This window comes from Vombatus ursinus, unplaced genomic scaffold (assembly GCF_900497805.2).
Source record: "Vombatus ursinus unplaced genomic scaffold, bare-nosed wombat genome assembly UNPS02005286.1, whole genome shotgun sequence".
Lineage (NCBI taxonomy): Eukaryota > Metazoa > Chordata > Mammalia > Diprotodontia > Vombatidae > Vombatus > Vombatus ursinus.
Window position 1 is genome coordinate 14,253,426 of NW_020945064.1, and position 21,366 is coordinate 14,274,791.

The following is a 21,366-nucleotide window of genomic DNA, read 5'->3' on the forward strand; positions in this document are numbered from 1 at the left end:
GGAGGGAGGGAAGGAGAGAGGGAATAAGGAAAGAAAAGGAAAGAGAAAGGAGGAAGGAAAGAAGAAGGGAAAGAGAGAGGTGGGAAAGAAGAAAAGAAGGAAAAGAGAGAGAGAGGGAGGAAGGAAGAAAAAAATGGAAGGAAGAAAGGGTGAAAGAGAGACAGGAAAAAGAAAAGATGGAGGAAGAAAAGAAAGCAGGGAAAGAGAGAGGGAGGGAGGAAGGAGACAAGCACTTTTTAATTTCTGACTATAAGCCTCTAAGAGGAGGGGTTTGCATTCAACGACGTCTAAGGTTCCTTCCAGTTCTAGGTTTGTGACTGCTAGGGGATGAGGGAGAAGAAATTGAAAGGCTCTAAGGCTGGGAGGCAGAGACCCAGGCTCATAAATGCTTAATAAATCCTTGTGCACTGACTGGTTGATAGAATAGTTTTCATCTGCCCACAGGCTGAGCATGGGGCACTTCACACACAGGCCATCTGGCATCCCCAGGGAAAGTGAGGCTGCACAAGTCTTCGGGGGAAGCCAAGAATGCCCTGTTCCTGGACTCCTTCTCAGGGTAGAGGCTGCAGGCTTGATGCTGTGCTTATATATAGTTCTATGCTTATATTCTGTGCTTGGGTCAGAGACCTGTAGTCCCCATGATTCCCGAGGTGGGCCCCATGGGTGGTGTGGGGGTGCTCAACGACTTCCTCTGTTTTTCAGTGCCATGAAGCTAGTGTATCTATCTACTGCAGCATGTACAACCAAAACCTCTCCCATTGGACTGTGGTATCAATGGCTGCCATGCTAGCCTGCTGCCTCATTTATTCCCTGACAGGTAAAGGCCCACCTGAAATTGGAGAAGCAGCCCCTTTCTCCATCAACCTTTGATACTGGGGAGGGGGCCCTGAGGCCACTGCATGTAGCCTGGCTATTAACTACCTATGTGACCTGGGTCAGTGAGTTACTTTACTCCTCTGAGAGTGGGGAGAGAAAAATGAGTATCTGTATCTTTAAAATGGGTGGAATAAAACTGAAACGAAAAAATCCGAGTAAGCCTTGGCTCCAACTTTGCAGAGGACTTTGTGAGTTGGGTGTTGGCTTTTTGGTCCAGACCTGTGACCTGATCAGGGAGAGAACTCCTCTCTGCCAGTAAAGACTGGCAACTTGTGTGGCGGTCTTTAGAACTGCCTGATAATGTTATCACTCTGTGGACGTTGGGGCACCGGGAGGCTTGGCATTGAGCTCTCTACTCATAATGTTATATAAATATAAGACACCGCCCCAACTCTCTAGGAAATCTGACTTTTGGATCCCAAGATTGAGAACTGGAAGGGACCTCTGAGAAAAATCAACCCCTTAGTTTCATAGATGGAGAAACTGAGGGCTACAGAGTGGGAGAAATTACAAGCATACAATTTACTAACATAGCAAAGCTGGAATCCTGCTGCTGAAGATGTCGGGGCCCAAACTCAGGTCTTGTCTGTTCAAGATCCTCAAACTGCTCCTTAGAATCTCTGCTACCTCCTGCCCATGTAGCAGTGGCTGAGCTACTCCATCGGGCCTGCCAGTCGTCCTCAGCATGCAGTAACTCAGGCTCCCCTAAGCTATGACCTCTGAGAGGTCTTGCATGTGGGTCAGCCTGGCACCTTTACACATATCTACTTTCTCTCAGATCATAGAAGGCCCCCTGACTCTCACTCTTCCCTCCTCTTAACCCACTCTCTATCTCCTTATTAAGTTAGCAGCTATGAATGTGTCTGTTCTGAGGCTCAGAAACTTTAATTTCAGTAGAGACGCTTCTGAGCTCCCATTAGACCTTGTGACTTAGAAAAATATCTTCCAAGATGTTAAGGGATTTATCTGAGCCTATGGGGCAATCAGGTCCTGTCTGTGGATTCTAAGCCAAAGTGAGGTAAGATTTATCTAATCCTTCCTGATTTGAAATCCCTTGGAACTTTACAGGGCTCTATGGCTTTCTGACTTTTGGAGATAATGTTTCTGCTGATGTGCTGATGTCCTACCCAGGCAATGACACCGTGGTCATCATTGCCCGCTTCCTCTTCGGTGTCTCGATTGTGACCGTCTACCCGATTTCGCTCTTCCTGGGCAGGTGACAGAGTTTGTCAGTTACTTGGATTAGGGCCCGAGGTCACTCCTATGGTAGAAAAGAGACCCCGTATTCCAGCTGAGGGATAGGAAAGTACCATCTCTGTCCCCTGGGACCCGTCTACTCAGGGCACCCTGCTTTGGATTATTAGTTTAAAGAATTTCAGCCCGGCAGGATCACTACGGCCAAAAAGTATTTATTGAACACCTACTATATGCACTTATAACCTTTATCACAGAGCTTAATGGTGAATTATGTGTTAAAATCCTGATGTTTGCAGTCAAAAGGACAATTGAATCCTGGCTCTGTCTTACATCAGTCATTCTACCTTAGCCAAGATACTTACTGTCCACTCTTTTAAGTCTTCTTTATAAAGCACACACTGGGTATAGCTAGGGTAGACCTAAAGTTAAGATCTAAAGTAGTTCCTACTCTCATGGAGCTTAGTCTGGTTCAGGGTAAAATGTGTGTGTAGAGGCACCTGGTGGCAGTGCAATGGTTAGAGTTCTAGACCTGGAGTCAGGAAGACTTGAATTCAAATCCAGCCTCAGACACTTACTAGCTGTGTGACCCTGGACAAGTCACTTAACCTCTGCCTGCCTCAGTTTCCTCATCTGTAAACTGGGAATAGCAATAGCACCTCCCTCCCAGGTTTGTTGCAAGGGTCAAATAAGGTAACATTTGTAAAGCACTTACACAGTGCCTGGCACGTAGTAGGTGCTGTATAAATGGTAGCTGTAATGATGGTGATGATATGGGTTCGAATCATGGCTCTGACATATACTAGCTGTGTGACTTTGGGTAAATGGCTTTAACTTTCTGAGCTATATAAGTTTCCTCACATGTAAAAGGCAAGGTTGGATGAGATGACCTGTAAGATTTGGGGCTGGAAGAGACCCCCCGATACTACACCACCAAATGCAACTCTACTATATCATAATATTATGCAGAGACATGAGGAGGTTATGACTCAATTCAAATGTTTATTCACTGGTTCTCTAGGCATGGATCCCGTCTTGTTAAAAAAAAAATGTCAGATCATTGATTTAGAGCTGGGAGGATCTTGGGGGTGCCTCCCTCCAGTTCAGCTTCCTCATTTTACAGGTCGCAAAGCTAATCAATGTCAGAGGCAGGATTTGAACTCAGGTCTTCCTGATACCAGGTCCACCACCTTATTCTCAATACCACAGTGCCTAAATCTGAGGTTATTAGGGAAGGAGGGCACTAGCAAATGCTAGGGCTACCTGGGAGAAAAGGAATGGCATAGAAGTCCCTTAGGCGTCTGTGTGAAAAGAAACACACCCTATCTCACGAAGAAGGGATAAGCCAACAAAGGTTGCCAAAGGTTGGCACCATCCAAGGAGTGGGATGCTTCATTAGATTCAATTACGAGATTGTGAGCTCCTCACAAGCAGGGATTGTTTTGCCTTTCTTCACATCTCCATCACTTAGTGCAATGCCAGGCACTTAATAAATGTTTATTGACTGACTTTTCCCAGGTCAGTGATCCAGGACTTCTGGCTGAGCTGCTCCAGTGTCTGGGGCTGTGGAAGGTGTGCAGACCCTTCAGGAACCTGGGTCCGAATGCCGCTGACAGGCCTGTGGGTAGCCACCACGCTTCTGTTAGCTCTGCTTGTGCCAGACATCGGGGAAGTCATTGTGGTCATTGGGGGCATCAGTGCCTTCTTCATCTTCATCTTCCCAGGTGAGCATCTCCTCTTTCCAAAGGTTTTATCCGTAGTCTTGCTTTGCTTCTGAAGACTCGGGTCTCTGGGGGAAGAGGGGAGGACACGCTAGGCTGACTTCAAGGACTCCATTAGGAACTGGGGAATCCTTCTCAAAGCCAAACAATGTCCAGCTCCTGCCAGCTACTTCTCCAAGTCATGTCAAGGCTTCCAACCTAAACTTAAAGCTTCATTGAAGGATCTGGAAAACTTCCTAAGAAAACTTTCATTTTCATAAATGATGATATGATTGTAATAAAGGTTCCTGGAGCCACGTCTGATTTTCCCCATAATCCATCAGCACAGAGAATAAAGAGTTGACCGACTTCTTAAAATATATTGATGGTAAATCAATAGAGGCCAAAAGCTTTTAGTAAATATGAAATAAAAGTTAAGACACTGAATTGGAGAAGTCTGCTACTATATATCATCATTAAACATAGAAACAGATACTATGATGGGTGTTGGGCTTAGCTAGCAAACTGAATAGAACCCAAAATTAGAGAAAAATCCTAAAGAAATAGCAGTTACCATAGGGTCTCAGAACTGGAAGGTACCCCCATGCCTCTCTCCCAAGCCCAAGATCACGTTAGTCCATCAGCCTCAGAAAAGGTAGGAGGCTTAGTACAAGGCCTTGAATCTAGCTGGTCCTCGGTGAAAGTACTTGACATTTAAAGCCATTTACAATCTGGTTCCAAACTATCTTTCCAGACTGATTTAGCATTACTTCCCCTTTGTAGATCTCCATTCCACCCAAACCTGCCTACTTGCTAATGGCCTTGAAGGATAGCCTATCTGCATCCTCTATACTTGCACACAGAGTACTTTTCCCAGGGGGTAACAGAAAGCAGTCAGATGGCTTCTCAGTAGATTGCTGGAAAAGATTGTAAGAGAAAAAGAATCAGAGTGGAAGAGGGAATCAGGAAGTCGGAAGTGTCTGGGAATGAAATTTGGCCTTTGATTATGCACTCACCATCTGCGGGTGGTAGCAGGAGATTGCTTTTGGATTTTAACTAGCTGTTTAAAGTAACCTTACTCCTCTAAGCATTTTGTGTCTCCATGATTCCTAAATTTAGACGCACTAATTTGGGCTCTTGAAACAAGATTAATTAGCTTCAATATTAAGGCCTCAGAATCATAGAATTATAAAGCTAGAAGGGAACTTGGAGATGGTCTAGTCCAATTTCCTCGCTTGAAGGAGGAGGGAGGTTGAGATCTGGAAAGGTTGGTGAAGGTCACAGTGGAGGGAGTTAGATGGTAGACCAGGCATGAGGGCGAAAAAGCCCACTTTGAGAAGTCTCATGGAGCATTTAAGGATCTGACATCTGCCCCCCATGTTTGCGTTTTGTCGGCAGGGCTGTGTCTCATTTGCGCAGTGCACATGGAGGACCTGGGCCCAAGGATCAGGTGAGTTTCACTCAGCGGAGTAAGTTTGCCCTCCTCCACTGTCATGACTTCAACCATAAATCGAATCTTGGATCTTAGAGATCCCGTCATCTAAACCCTCTCTTTTTATGGATTGGGACACTCAGGGCGATGATTGCTCCTCTTCTTTTTACCACCAGGCATTCACCCATGCCATGGTCCACACCTGGAGTGCATTCTCTCCTCAGGTGAACAGTCCTTCTCTTTCAAAGCTTAGCTTACCTGTCATCTCCTCCATAAAGCTTTCCATAAAACCCTTCCCTTTCCCTCCTTCCCATCCCCCAATCAAATCTCTCTCCTTCAGATTTTTCTGGTGCATTTTGCTGGCGTTTCTCCTTTTGTCCCCATTTTATTCTATTTTGTATTCTATGTATCTGTGTACATATAGTATAGGTTCATAGCTGCAGAGCTGGAAGAGACCATAGGAGCTATGGCATCCAAGCCCTTCCCTTTACTGGTAAGGAAACTGAGGCTGAGGGAGGCGAGTGAAATGACTTGCTCAGGGTCACCTAGCTAGTAAGCGTCTGAGGCAGGATTTGAATTCAGGTCTCAAGCCCAGCACATTACCCATTTCACCAGCCTCTAAGAGTGTGTCCTCTAATAGGGTAGAAGCTCCTTGAGGAAAGGAATTGTTTTATATCTTCATATTTCCTGCCGTTCCAAGCACAGATAGTAAACATCCAATAAGGGTTCAAATTGGATTGTGCAACATGTATGTGAGAGATGACAAAGGCTTCAACATTGTACCACAGGAGACCCTGAGGTCCTACCTTCTTAAATCACATGAAACCTGGCTTATCCAGTCTAAAAAAAAGGGCCTGCAAAGAGCCAGGTCTAGACTTGTTGGAAGGAAGACCCTCCTAAACATTAGAGCTGCCCCCAAGGTAGAAGGGGCTTCTTCAGGGGATGGCGGGTTTCCTCTTCAATGGGGGCCTTCACACAAAGTACACTGTGGAGTCAGGAGGACCTGCATTCAAATCCAGCATCAGACACTAACTAGCTGGGTGACCTTGGGTAAGTCACTTCACCCTGTTTGCCTCAGTTTCCTCATCTGTAAAATGAGGCGGTGAGCTAGAGTCCACCCCCTACAAGAACAAGCATGCCGTCTACAACGTACCTGACAGGTGTTTGTATTGTTGACATCCTGTGAGGCTGTGAGGTTTTTCTTTTTCTTTTCTTTCTTTCTTTTTTTTTTTTTGCTTAGGCAATTGGAGTTATGTGACTTGCCCAGGGTCATACAGCTAGTAAGTGTCAAGTGTCTGAGGCTGGATTTGAACTCAGGTCTTCCTGACTCCAAGACCAGAGCTCTATCCACTGTGCCACCTAGCTGCCCCTAGAGGTTTTTCTTCTACCAGGTTTTCATGATGCTTATTTTTTTTTAATTAAATTTTGTGCACCCAGCACATAAATATTATGGCATCACAGATCTAGGGATGGAGGGGACCTCAGAGGTCTTCTCCCCATTGCATTGTTGAAGAAATTGAGGCCAGGGGATGCTAAGTGATTTTCCCCAAATTGCACAGGTAGTGAGCATTAAAAGCAGGTGCTGAATTCAGGTCTTCTGACTTCTCGGCCAATCACTGTACGACCCCACCTTTCCAAGGAAACCTGAATCTGACAAGCAGACTAGTATTGCCTATTACTGCTATTATTAGCACTTCCTCCTCTGAAAGAATGTTACATGTAACAGATCATCTAGTTCTACTTCATTTTGAGGAAACTGAGGCACAGAGAAAGAAAGTGACTTGCTGAAGGAGCCGCAAGAGCAGGGAATTCAAATATAGATCCTGACTCCAAATCCAGGCTCTTTCCACATCTTCCTGTTCTCCCTCTCACTAGAGTCTGAGCAGAGAAAAAGAAAGGGAGCTGAGCTCCAAACCAACTTCTCCCCTCCCTCACCCTTGATAGTTGCTTTGGTGATTCGGGGAAGAAAAAAAATAAGGCTAAAGGCCTGAGTTCTTATTGCCTGCAATTTAATTTTTCATAGACCTGACGCTCTCATTGCCACGGTACTCGAGAGATGTCTGCATTCATCCCCATGCATTGAAATGATTTTTTTTCAGCCCCTCTTGTTTCTATGAAAATGCCAAGAAAGAACTTAATGGTTATTTTTTTCTTTGTTTTCCTTCCTCAATTCCCCAGGACCTGCTTGATCTTCTGGGGTGTGGTCTCCATCTTGGCTGGAGCCTTTATCTTTGGGCAGAGCACCAGCTCTGCCATCTTAGATCTGTTCTGAGGGTCTGTTCTGAGCTGGATATGAATGTGGAGTCTGGAAAAAGCTGAGCAGAAAGGATCCCTCATGGACAATTCAAGAAGCTATGGACACTGGCTGAGACTGACCTGGCTCCGGGTACCTTCTCATGTGTCCACTTTGCTTAAGAGCATGTGTGTAGGTGTGCACATGTGTGTATATGCATACATATATACATATATAAATACAGCTAATTCAATGGTTTCTAGATCCACTCCCCCCCCCACCCTTGCATTGGACACCAGACATTCATATGGCTATTTTCTGGTTTTCTCCTTAAGCAGAAAGATGTCCCTGGGCTGTCCCACTTTTTACCTTGGCAGGACTTCTCATAACACTGACCTGCAACCTTAGTTACAGTGAAACTTATATGAGACCTGTAACCTTAGTTACAGTGAAATATTATATGAGAAGGTAGCTAGTATTAGTTTTTTGAGCACCTTTTTATATAAAAAGGTATTTTATATATATATATATACATATATATACACACCCTATCATATGTGTATATGCTTATATACACCTACACCCACATCCACACATACCCCAGAAGCCTGTGAGCTAGGGCATAAAAGCAAGAAATGAGGTTTCTTCCTTTTACTTGTAACCAATTAGCAAGCATTTAGTAAGTGTCCACTGTGAACTAGGCACAGAGAATGTAAAGACAAGAATGAAACTACTCTGTCCTTAAGGAACTTACATTTTATTGGGGACCAGGGAGCAGGACAACATGTACGAAAATATCTACATACAGACTAAATAAAAGGTCATTTCAGAGGAGACGCCAATAGCTTGGGGGATGAGGAAAGACTTTCCATAGGAGGTGGCAGCTGAGGTGGGAGGCAGGTTGTGAAAGGCTTTAAATGTCAAACAGAAGCATTTGCTTTTGATTCTAGAGGTAACAGGAAGGCACCAGAATTTGTTGAGCAGGAGAGGAAAGTGATAAGACTTACCTACTGTAATAGATGGGGTCAGGGTGTGTGTGTGTATATGCGTGTGTGTGTGTGCATGTGTGTGTGTAGGGGAAGATTAGGGAGGGGTGACTGGGATTGGATGGAAGGGAATGCACATGAAAGTTCTTCTCATGATAGAACTGAAGAGATTTGGCAACTTATTGGATATGAGGGAGACTGGAGAGAGGGTAAGAAGAAGATGATTCCAAGGTTGTGAACCTGGAAGACCAGAAAAATGGTGGTGTCTTTGAAAAAAAGAAGGAAGAGGGAGAACAGGGGTGGGTTTGGGAGGAATCAATAATGAGTTTCAGATCTGGTGAGTTTGAGATGCCTACGGGTCCTCTAATTTGAAGTGTCCAGGAGGTAGATGATGATGAAGAAAGGAAGTTTAGGAGAAGATGAGGGCTGGATACATAGATTCGGGTGTTATACATAGCAAGATAACTGAGTCCGTGGGAGTTGATGAAGTCACCAAGTAAGAATATATGGAGAGACAGAGACAGAGACAGAGACAGAGAGACAGAGAGAGAGATAAGAAGGCCCAGGACAGAGCACCCACAGTTAGAGGGCAGGATATAGATGATCTAGCAAAGGAGATTAAGAAGAAGCAGTTGAACAGATCAGAGGAGAACCAAGAATAGCAACATCTCAAAAACCCAGAGAAGAGAGAGTATCCAGGAGAGGGTGGTTAACAGTGTTGAATAAATGAAAATGTATTTTTTAAGCACTGGAATACAAAGACAAAAACAAAGATAGCCCCTGCCCTCAAGGAGCTTACATTTTCATGGAGGGAGACAACCCATACTGTTGGTGATTGGTGATCAGGGAGGGGCATTTTGTTTGGAAAGTTAGCATTGTGCCTGGCACATAGTCGGTGCTTAATATATATTTATTGACTGACTGATCAGACTGATGAGTAGAAGCAAGGTAGGAAGGGGACATTTCCAGGAGTGTTAGCTGTGTTGATTTCATTATTGTTCTAGAACTGGAAGGGGGTAATGATAGGGGAGGGCAGCTAGGTGGTGCAATGGATAGAATGTGGGGCCTGGAGTCAGGAAGACTCATCTGATGAGGCAATAAGAGAAGATGGGATCAAGAGTCCAAGTAGAAGTGTTGGTCTTGGCAAGGAGCAGGGATGCCTAACCCTGAAACAGGGGGTTATGAAATATAGAGTAGGGGAGGTCCAAAGAATTTAACTTACTGATGTCAGCAGGAAGGGTGATGATACTTGGGACTGTAAGATCATAGATTTCAATCTGGAAGGCACTTCAGGTGCTATTGGGTCCAACCCACTCTTTTAACTGCTGAGGAACCAAGCCCAGAGAACTTAAGAGATTTGTCCAAGGTCACATCAGAGGTGACATTTGAATCCACATCCCTTGACTCCAAAGCCAATGGTCTTTCCACCGAACCTTACTATCTCCTTAGCCTAGTCTTGTCCAGCATTTCAAAATCATGGATTTAGATGAAGGGCAAAGGCACGTGTTTGTCAGATTTGCAGCTGGAACACGAACATAGTAGATGACAGAATCAGGATTCAAAAGTTGGTGAAAGCAACGAGCTAAATCAGGAGGGGAAAATTTAACAAAGAAATGTCAAATCCTACACTGAAGTCTTAGAAAAACAAGCCAGTGTATAAATATAGAATGGGGAGCCCTGGCTTGTTAGTTCACCTACCCCTGAGGGTTTTATTAGTTAGTGACAATAACTTCACTTGTTAATAAGGGGCATCCAGGGCCATGGAGGCGGAGAACTGACTTCAGAGGCAGGAAGATTTGGGTTCTAGTGCCTCTGGCACATATTGGCTGTGTGACCCTGGGAGAATGACTTTATGTCTGAGTGCTCCATGCTATTCCCTCAAGTCTATAAGCTGCAGACAAGGTCCGTGGCTAGCATTAATAGAGGGAGCTTTCTCACCTGGGAGTTCCCCAGACCAATGAAATCACAGGTGCAATACCTCTCCCTGATGACAATACACCTCTAATTTGTTTTGAGATTTTTAAAACACTATTTACTCTCAACAACTCTAAAGTGTGTTGTACAAGTATTTTGATCCCTATTTGAAAGATAAGCAAATCAAAGCACGGAAGTATGAGGACTTGTCTCACAACTAGGAAGGGTCAGAGTCAGGTTTTGAATTCAGGTCTACTGATTCTAAGGCTAGTGCTCTTTCCGCTATTCTATGTCTTGCCTCAAGCTTCTGAGGCTGACCACAAGTTCAGTAGGAGTCCAGGTGCCATATCATGGTGGCCCAAAGGAATGAAGGCGATTTTAAGAAGCGTTATTTGATAATTCCCAGATCTCGATGGGACAGAGACTACAGCTGAGACATTTTATCGAGTTCTAGGAACCACATTTTGTGGGTCTTCAACAGGGGTCGTGAAACCATGGCACGTGAAGAATGGTTGGAGGAACCAGGAAGGCTTATAACTTAAAGAAAGGACTTAGGGGGAATCTGGCAGCTGCCTTCACCCATTTGGAAGGAGGTTATGTAGAATGATGGAATGTCAGAGCTAGGAGGCAATGTTGGAGACAATCTGGTCCCACCCTCTCATTTTACAGATAAGGAAAAATGATTTGTCCATGGTCGCACAGTGTTCCAATTTGCAACTAGAACCCGGGTCTCTGGACTTCTAAATCACTGGGCCATTCTGCCTCTCAGAGGGCAAACAGGCTACAGTTTCAGAGGGCTGAGCTAGGACCAGGAAGGCAGATCTTTACCTACGGGAGAAAACTCTCACTGGGGCAATCCAACAACCAAACAGACGAATGAATTCTTCATCGCTGCAAGTGCTTAAATATTATACCCTTTATGAAGGAGGGACTTCTTGTATTTGGATTGGGGGTGGGGTGGGGGGACTTCAAGACCTAAAGTCCCCTGGGCATGAAAGGAGATGTGACTATGAATGACAGAGAATTTGCTTAATTGGAAAAATCCATCTGTCCTGAAACCGCTCAAGCAAAAACCTGAAGCGCTCCTTTATTTGAAAAGGGTCTGGGCGATTCCATTAAGAAATGCATTCGATCTGAAGCCCAGCTTTTCTCTTGTCCTCCCACGCTGCTCATTATCCTTTCTTCCCCAAGTATTGGCATAGCCTCCTTGCCGTCTCAAGCATTAACTTCGGGCTTTGGTCGGAGGAGAGCGTCTTCCTTCCGCGGTGTATTGATAGCAAAAGCAAGTACAGTCGGCTGTTATTGACTGACTCGCTCAGGATCACGGCCCTGGTGCTGCTCGTCACTGCGGCGATGCACGGCTGCAGTCAGCTTAGGTGCGTCCACCTTTTGCTTTGGTCTGACTCACACACCGATATAATAATAGATTTAGAGTCTGCACATCGCCACAATCCTATGCGGCACTATGCTTATTTTACAGATGAGCGAACTGAGGCTCAGGAGGTTAAGTGATTTGTGTTGGATGGGGAGTGGGAGGGGGTCCACACAACTAGTAAATGTCTGGGGTGGGATTCAAACCTCTATTTTCCTGACTCCAAAGTCTGGCAACTTCTAGTACCTTCCCCTCTCAGATCACCTTCCATCTACTCTATCTTCTACATGCCTAGTTATTTGTGCACTATCTCCCTCGTTAGAATGTGAGTTTCTTGGCGATAGCAACTGAGTCCACCCTCCCCCCCCCTTTCTTTGTATCTCCAGAACTTAGCATCGTGACTGGCATATAGTAGGTACTTAATAAATGCTTGTTGACTGACTGATTTTCTATTATGCCATACTGTCTTCAGTGTCATATATTGTCCTGTTGGAGAACATGATGCTGAAAGTGGTGGGTAATTTTTTTTGTTTGTTTGTTTTCCTGACTTGGCCTCAGTCTGCTTTGAGATATGGCCCCTAAAGAAGAAATTATTCAGCAGGTGAAAGCTAGGGATGCTTTTTTGTAGTTGGTGCTATTTGTGGGTTGAGAGCCATCAGGACAGAAAGTGTTTAGAGCCATAAAATGTTAGCGCTACAAGGGATATTCGATAGTCAGAGTATCAAAGGATTTAGAGCTTAGAGGTTTTTTTTTTCATCCAAAATATCCATTTTACAGATGGAAAAAACTGAGGCCCAGGGATGTGAGTGACTTGAACAACACAACCCAGTGAATTTAGTGGCAGAACTGGGACCTGAATCTCTGACAGCCTTTCTGGGTTTCCCCATGCTTTAGCAGTCCACCACTTAGGTGCTACAACCCTATCACATTAGGAAGCCTGACCAAAGCTTAGTGTGTTGGCTGTCCAAGGTGAAAGGATGTGCTCAGATGTCAGAGCCCTTTTATCTTCAAGAGAACAGAGCTCTGCAGACACCTTGTCTGAAGTTATACAATGGCTGGAGTTGGGAGAACTTCCTCCTTACCAAGCCCTGGGCAAGTGTTTGAATCAATAAGCATTTATTAAAAACCTGCTGGAGCCAGGCAGTCTCCTAGGTGCTAAGGAAACAAAGAGGAACAGGAAACAGTCCCTGCCCTCAGTGGGCTTCTACTCCCTCTGGGGAAAAGATCCATCTCCTCATAAAAGGAGTGAAGGAGAAAACAGCAGGTGGAATGGCAATGAGGTCTTCAGTACTTGTGTAGAATTTGTTTGTTAATTATTTTTTTTCAATGAACAAACATTTATTCCTTCTTCTTCCCATCACTCCCCCCAAATCATTGTAATAAATATGTATAATCAAGCAAAATATATCCCTGTCTCCTTCTGCATATGTAGTCCCCCATCTCTCATGTTCACAGGATTTGGAGTAGGTCTACAGACCTAGCCTGACCCTATCATTTTGCAGATGAGGAAACTGAGACATAAGAGAGGTCAGATGTGTCCCAAGTCACCCAGAGTCCAGATTTGAATCCAAGTCTTTAGACTGTAAATGGAGTGTTCTTCCCATCAAACGACTGTTCTATATGTTTTCTTGCCATGTGATCAACCATCTCAGCCCACATTAGAAAACCCATATTTATGGTAAAATGCTAAGGGATGAGATGTTGGGAGGGCCACCGGGGTCAGGAAGGAAAAACACATACTCCATAGCTGTTCCTCAATCAGAGTTTATTTCTCACCTAATAGTAAACTGTTTACATTGGCTAAAATACCGTACTGACATTTTGCAAAGTTCTACAGTTTAAATCTAGAGGCTTGAGGCTCCTAAGGGGAGAAGAATAATCATATCCACCAGCACTACCGTAAGGGCAGAGGATAGCTAGTTAGCAGCCTAAAGGGCCCGTGACCCTACTGTAGTCTCAGATACCAAAGGGGAAAATAGCACACCAATAAATAAATATATAAATGGATCTGTTAGGGAGCCGAGGCTGGGAGGGCAGCCTGAGAAAGTACACAAAGGCTGAGTGATCATGCATGGTTTTTAAAGTTAAGGGAATGAATCATGGGCATTGAGGGGTGGTGGAAGCCTGGGTAGAAAGCAGAAGAGAAAGAGAGAAGGATGGGTTGTGGCTGTAGGAAGCTGGGAAGTAAGGGGACCTCATGGGGCTGATTGGGATGTAGCTGCTTTGTAACTGGGCCAATGGTGGGTGCTCAGAGGGGCGGCTGCTGCTGAGAGGTGTACTGTCAGGGGGAGGATTGTGCTTCTTGATCTACAAAGATCTTGGTTGGTTCTGCCTCCTTCAAGGCCCCAAACTTTAGCTGGCCTTAAAGGAAACAGCCTCAAATACTCTGACAGTAACAGGGAGAGGGGAGCCCCAGGGTACAGTATAATGATGGGTACTGGGTACAGGGAGGGATTTTTTTTCCTTCACTTCAAACAACAAGAGAATACATTCCTGTTTAGAAGTGTATTGAAAAGACAGCATTTATAACAAGGTTCTTAGAAAAGACACACAGTTCTTTATAATGAGTGGCCAAGTCTCTGGCCTGACATTCTGAGTCGTTAGGAGGGCGGCATCAGTCTTGATTCAGTGTGCACCAAGCAGCTACAAAGGGAATAAAAAGGTGAGAAAGCGTGACATTTGAATGGCGGCATCCTCTTGCTCACTGCCCCCAGGGAAAAGTGAAAGTTCATCAAAATTTATAACTTGGAAGGAACCTTTTTGAGGTCATTTTGCCCCACTCCCACAGGACCTTCCATCAATGAGGATCATGCCTGAGAATCTTAACATTGGGGTCCCTCATTTGGGGACCAAGGCATCACCTCCAGAAGACCCCTTTTAAAATACTTATCTGTCTGCCAAGAAGGGAGACACGTCTGCCACAAAGTGACAGTGATGCTCTCATCCCACACACACACCCAGTATCACTTGTCCCAAGGCAGATGCAGAGGACCAGAGTTTGAGAACAGCCTCACTGATCTATAGTTCTGATTTTTTAAAAGGGTTTTCTACAAATTCAGAAATCTGAGTGCTCAGGGCAGGAAAGCTCAGAGGTGAAATCAATCCCCTTTCTGCAAAGATTTCTCAGCTTTCCCCCTAGTCTTTGAATGAACATGTTCCTGTGATTGTCATTTTTTTTTTCATTTTCCTCATCTATATTGCTGTGTGTGAAAGACCACAGCTACATTAATGATGTTTTCAATGGACAGTCCAAGCCACGCTCTCCCCTTCCAAAGCCCCCTCCTCAGGTCCAACTGTCCTCTTGGCACCATTTCAATCCTCTGGAGACCCCTGGTATTCTTTGTGGTCCAAGCATTTACCTGGCACTGGGATGCTGGAGACAGCTTCGGGCTGGGTCAGTGTATCCACCTTCACATGCCGGAAGGCTTTGCAGATCGGGCTTTGCAGGTGCCTGAAACCCAAGTAGAGATTGGGGGAGAAGAGGAGGGATGTAGTTTAGCTTTTTCACACTTTTTAACACCCTTTATATGGATCCAAGGATCAGGAGTCCTGAATAACACTTCCAGGAAGGGGCCTGGAAATCCAAGGGTCACCTATGGCTAGGATCCCTGAATACTAGAGTTAGAAGGAGTTCCAAATATTCTCCTTATTTTGCAGACATAGGAACTGACACTCAGAGAGTGAAAATGATTTACCAAAGGTCATGCAGCTCATTAGGGTCAAAACCCAAGGCTCCTAATTCCCAATCCTAAGCCATTTCTATTTTTCCTCTCTATCTTTCTCTCCTTTTGTCTCTCCCTCCCTGTCTTCCCCCTTTTCCTTACCTCTTTGTTTCTCCCTCCCTCCCTCTCTTTCTCCCTCCCTCTCTGTCTTTCTCTCTCCATCTGTCTGTCTCTCAGCTAGAGCATTCCTTCCAGCCCCATGGGAGGACCTAGGTCTGTGGTCCTCCTTTCCATCCCATTTCACAGAATTCCCTGACCACTTCAGCCCCAGACAGACCCTTCAGCTGTTGCATGGCACTTAGGTGGATAGCTGCTTTGTTCACTTGTCTCTTATAATTTAGTGGTCTTTTTATCCGGGTTCCTCTGATCTCTTCCGCCAGAATTGAGGAGAGACCACAGTTCTTATGCATAGCACCTGGCTGTTCAGTCATTTCCCACTCTTGGCTACCCCTTTTGGGATTTTCTTGGCCAAGATTCTGGAATAGATCGCCATTTTCTTCTCCAGCTCATTTTACAGATGAGGAAACTGAGGCAAACAGGATTAAATGACTTGCCTAGGATCACACAGCTAGTATCTGAGGCTGAATTTGAACTCATGAAGATGAGGCTTCCTGATTCCAAGCCCAGTGCTATGTGCACTATGGCACCACATAGCTTGCCCCACTAGTGCTCAGCAAATAGCATTCATTTAAAGGGCTCTACTCCTCTTTGCTGGCTTTTAAATACTTAGTGCCTGCCCTGACTCACATTACCCAAATTACAACATGCAGTTAGTTGTTCAGGTCACATGTGCAGATGGAAAAAGGGGATTGTATAAGAAGAGGTCAGTGGGGCTGGATTGCATTCAAGAATGTGCATGGTCCCTCCAGTGACCCTCAGCTGCTCCTGGTCAGCAGAGCCCATCATTTCAACACCGATATTCATCTGGTGAGGTCATATGGCTGTGGGTGGTGAAACACTATGATCTCAGAAGACCCAGAGCCCCAAGGCTTTGCATGGAAGACATGGGGTAGATGTGAAGAAGCTGCCGACTGGGGGCAATGGTGTCAGATGCATCTGACCAGAAGAGTGGGCCAGCCAGATGGTGAAAGAGAGGGATGCTGGCTGAGCAACCCAAATGCAGTGCTGGTGTTTGTGAACCCTCACAAGAGCTGGAGGAGGAGGCCTCCATCCAACACATTGGTGGAACCTCCATGGAGAGTTGTCCGTAAGAACTGGACTAGAATCTGGTAGGATGAAAAGGTATGAATCAGTAGTCATCTGCATCAGAGGAGAGAGTGCCTACCCTCATAATAACACAGGTCCACTGTAGAATTCAACATCCATCCTCCATCTTAAGAGTACTAATTTTAACTTAATTTATTCCTAATTTTAATATTTAATTTTAATTTTAGAGTCCTCATTTTTACAAATCTCTCCAGAAGCCTTTTATCACTATGAGGCAGCCTGGTGCAGGGTATAGTGGGGGGGGGGACTGGATATTTAGTCAGGAGACCTGAGTTCAAAAACTGGGCTCTGCTACTTACTCAGGGTTTCCCTCTCTGGGCCTCAGTTTCCCTATCTCTAAAGTGGAAGAGTTAGACTCCCATCACTGGTACTTGCTAGCTGTGTGACCCTGGACAAGTCATTTAATCCTGGCCTATTTCCTCATTTGTAAAATGATGAGGTTAGGCAGCTTCTGAGATGCGGATCCTAAGCTCTGCGTTGAGCTCTGTGAGGTGTAGGAGGTTGGGTGGATGGGGTTTAAGAATGTGATCCCCACCTCCACACAAACACGGATGCTTCAGTTGCCCACTGATTAGCCTTTGACAGCTCCTGACATCTCTCTTGGGGGCTGGACCATAAGGGGTCAGGTGTGGCTTCAGGTGCAGGGGCTAGGAAGGTTATATATCAGGCTGTTATTGTTCAGTCATGTCTAACTCTTTGTGACCCCATTTGGAGTTTTCTTGGCAAAGATGCTGGAGTGGTTTGCCATTTCTTTCTCCAGCTCTTTTCACAGAGGAGGAAACTGAGGCAAACAGGGTAAAGTGACTTGCCCAGGGTCACACAGCTAGGAAATGTCCGAGGCTGGATTTGAACTCAGGTCTTCCTGACTCCAGGCCTAGCACTCTATCCACTGCGCCACCTAACTGCCCTGTATACCAGATCTAGGCTTGGGCTTTTTGCTCTTCCAGAAAGTGGAGCAGCTGTACCTCAACAGTCCATCTGTGATTAAAGACAGTGTGAGGGGAAGATGTCCTTTCCACTATGTCCCTCTACAGAGTAGGAGACATCTCAGCAAAGTCTTTTGGACCAAAGAAGGCAGCTCTCAGGCCAAAACCGCCACGTCTCCCCAGCAGCGGCCACCATGTGTTCTTAGAGACCATCTAAACCAGGGCTCTGAACTTGTTATATTATATTATGTTACATCATATCATATTATAATGATATAATATTGTGTTATAATACTATATACTAATATAATATTATATTAATATGTTCTGATATTTACATTAATATATCATTATCTATTATATTTTATATCACTGTTTTTCAATGTTATTGGTTTCTTTTGTAATCCATTTATTTCATTTTATGCATTTAGAAACATGACTCTGAGAGGGGGTCCTCAGGCTTCCCCAGATTGCCAAAAGGGGCCAGGACACACACACACACACACACACACACATTAAGAAACCCTATTCTAGCCTAACCCCTTCATTTTACAGATAAGAAAACTGAGGTCTAATGGGGAAGCAACTGGCGGTTAGTAAGCAGCATGGTCAGGATTAGCACTCAGACCTTCTGACTCCTGAGCCCAGTAGGTATTCTTTCTATGACCCTGAGACAGGTGGGGAGCAGGTCCTGTCTGGATTCCGGCTCCTTTCCCTTTTCTGGCTGATCCTCCCCTGAACACAAAACCACATCTCTGAGCCCCATATCCCACCTTGGACCTTGCTCTGGACAGTTTTGCCTGTCTCTCCTCAGCACTTACAGCCCCTGGAGGTTCTGAATTGTGGGGGACATTTAAAAAGCGCCTTGTAAGAGACTCCCGGAGAGTTAAAGACCTGAATCTACTTATGCTCATGCAGCACGGTGTGCTTTTCAATGTCTTTATCTCATTTCATCATCTCACTCGAATTAATAGAAGATGGGAATTTGGTACCAGGTTCAAGTAGAAAAATTTTCATCAACAGGGATACTTAACTTAACCCTGACTCCCCTAAAGCTTCCCATCTTATCTCAGCCGCACACATTTCAAACGGCGTGCATCGCTGGGCTCGGGGTTTGGCTTCCTGGCGTGCCCATATCTGATGCCTGGGAACCCACTCGACCATTCCAAGGGAACGCTATTTTGGCTCAGACTTGAGGAAGGCAGGTGACATGACTTCAGGGAAACCAAGTTCTCTGAGGCCTGGGAGAATATTAGAACCACCTCTCTGTTATGCAGGGTCCCAAGGACCGTCTCTGGCTTTCCTCCTTTGGGACTCACCTGTTTGCTGCCTCTTCTAGAGAGAGCGAGAGAGCACCTCCCTCCACAGTGGCGTTTGTAGATAGACCTCACAGAGGCAGTGTTAAAAGGAATATTTTGTAAAATGGGAAGGGGGCAGAACTGAAAAGCAGAGAATCACAGAAAGGCATAAATGAAGAAGAAGATCTGACTGGAGGGAAAACAGCTGAAGAAACTGGTTAGGCCGGAGAAAAGACAGAGGGGAGAGATATGAGAGCTACCTTCCAATACTTGGAGGGGAGACGGGTCAAGAGAAGTTGGCCCTGAAAGGCTGAACCAAGAGCAGTGAAGGAAGCTGCAGAGAAACCAAGGATGCAAGGGGAAATCTCAGAAATGTTAGAGCCAGCCCCAAGCAGCCACGGCTGACTCGGGAGGCAAGGGGCTCCCCTTAACTGGAAGTCTTCAAACAACTTATTGGGAATGTTGAAGGGGGAGGGATTCTTGTTCAGGTGCAACTCTGAGAGTCCATGATTCTGTCAGAGAAGGGAAAACAACTGGAGATTATTCTATCTATGGAAATCTGAGATTCTGAACATGGCCCCCAGAGGGAAGGGACCTTGAAGGGACCCTCTTGTCTCACGGCCTCGAGTTACAGATGAGGAACCTGAACCTCAGAGAGGACAATATGCATATTGTGTAAACGCTTATAGACTCTGGAACAAACCCTTTGGATTAACTAAGATGGCGCTGGATAGACTGGGGACAAGATTTGTTTGTATGGAGGAAAACCATTGGCACCAAGCTCTCAGCTTAAAGTCAAAAGACCTGGGTCTCTCATCTGGGAAATAGGGGAATAATAGCACCTGCTTATATGTAAAGCTCTTGGCAAACCTTCTAGCCCTATAGAAATGATTGGCATTATCCATCCTATAATCCATTAAAATATGTGGGGAAAGTGAGAGGGAAGAAGGTAAGTGACTTTTTTTAAATAAGCAGAGCCATTAGCTCTCTGTCGGCAATAATAATGACGAAATGCATTCAGAGGTGGTTCTACTACTAGCTCTGAGACCCAAGGTAAGTCACCACTGCTCTGAGCCTGTAAAAGGGGGAAAATACTTGCTCAATGATAATAATAATAATCACTAGCATTTACATAGTGCTTTAAGGTTCACAAAGCATTTTACAAATATTCTCTCATTCTATTCTCACAACAATCCTGGGAGGTAGGTGCTATTATTATCTTCATCTAACAGATGAGGAAACTGAGGCAGACAGAGGTTAGGTGACTTGTCCCAGGCCACACACTATATGAGGAAAGATTCAGACTCGGGCCTTCCTGATTCCAGGGGTTCTACACTGATGAAATCTAATTACTTAAAGCCTGGCAGGGCTGATGTGAGCAAAGTACTTTGTAAGCCTTAAAGCATGAAGGAAATGTGATTGCTATTAGGGATAAAGACCAGAACTGTGATTTCATTGGTACAGGGGACTTCTAGATGAGGAAATTCCCTTTACCGTCGTAGGTGAGTGCCTTTTCTACAACTTAGTCTTAGAGAGTTGCTTAGGGGAAGTGAGAGATTAAGTAACTTTACCAGGATCACACAACCAGTATAGGTCACAGAGGTAGGATTCAAACCTGGGTCTTCCTGAGGCCACTGGCCAGCTTTCTATCCACCAGATTACTATTATTGCCAACAGAGAGCTAGTGGCTCTGTTCATTAAAAAAAAACAAAACAAAACCAAAAACTCTCACCTTCCCCCTCTCATTTTTTCCACATATTTTAATGGATTGTAGGATGGATAATGCCTAGCATTTCTATTGAGCTAGAAGGTTTGCTAAGTGCTTTATATATATCATCTCACTGGTGAAGTAGATGCTATTATTTCCCCATTTCCCAGATGAGAGACCTGGTTGAGAGAGGATAAGGACTTACCCAGGGTCATACAACTAAGGAAATGTCTGAGGCAGGTTTTGAACTTGGGTCTTCCTGACTCCAAACCCGGTACTCTTATCTATTGTGCCACCCAGCAGCGTCCAGGAAGACGGATGATGTGGGGGTATCTTTCCATTCCTCCCTGGGGCCTGGGAGGACTGACATTCTTTAGACACCAACAATTCCTGGTTTCTAGGAAGTCATCAGTGAAGAAGGAGCAGTGTCAGGTTCTTCAGGCCCCTGACTCTATCATCCCTGTGGGGCAAGGCTGTACTCAGGTAATTACCCATCTTTCCCAACAGGACAGGGCATTCCGGTTTCAAGAAACTGGTTCTCAAGCCTGAAGGGCTTAGATACTCTGAGGAACAGAAGTATCCCTCCTCCCTGGAGCAGTGTTTCCACTGTGGAGTCACTGGTGCACTGAGTGCTGATGGCAGGATGGGTCTTAAGTAGCTCCCAGGGAAGGAAGGAAGGAAAGAAAGAAGGAAAGAAAGGAAGGAAAGAAGGAAGGAAGGAAGAAGAAAGAAAGAAAGAAAGAAAGAAAGAAAGAAAGAAAGAAAGAAAGAAAGAAAG

The 21,366-nt window shown here is 45.0% G+C and overlaps 2 protein-coding genes across 3 annotated transcripts in view; one reads left to right on the forward strand and one right to left on the reverse strand.

The window, feature by feature from the left end:
• SLC38A8 (solute carrier family 38 member 8) overlaps positions 1-7,474 on the forward strand; it is a 27,226-nt gene extending 19,752 nt beyond the window's left edge. The window contains exons 6-10 of the mRNA XM_027846330.1: positions 703-817; positions 1,945-2,092; positions 3,589-3,794; positions 5,169-5,220; positions 7,381-7,474. Of these exons, the coding sequence (XP_027702131.1) occupies positions 703-817; positions 1,945-2,092; positions 3,589-3,794; positions 5,169-5,220; positions 7,381-7,474 (615 nt within the window). The remainder of the gene's footprint in view (positions 1-702; positions 818-1,944; positions 2,093-3,588; positions 3,795-5,168; positions 5,221-7,380) is intronic.
• Positions 7,475-13,532: 6,058 nt separating this feature from the next.
• The window catches only part of NECAB2 (N-terminal EF-hand calcium binding protein 2), a 52,259-nt gene continuing 44,425 nt past the window's right edge, over positions 13,533-21,366 (reverse strand). For both annotated transcript variants that reach the window (XM_027847661.1, XM_027847662.1), the window contains 2 exons: positions 15,067-15,158; positions 13,533-14,350 (listed from right to left, as the gene is read on the reverse strand). In XM_027847661.1, the coding sequence (XP_027703462.1) occupies positions 14,322-14,350; positions 15,067-15,158 (121 nt within the window). In that variant the 3' untranslated portion in view covers positions 13,533-14,321. The remainder of the gene's footprint in view (positions 14,351-15,066; positions 15,159-21,366) is intronic.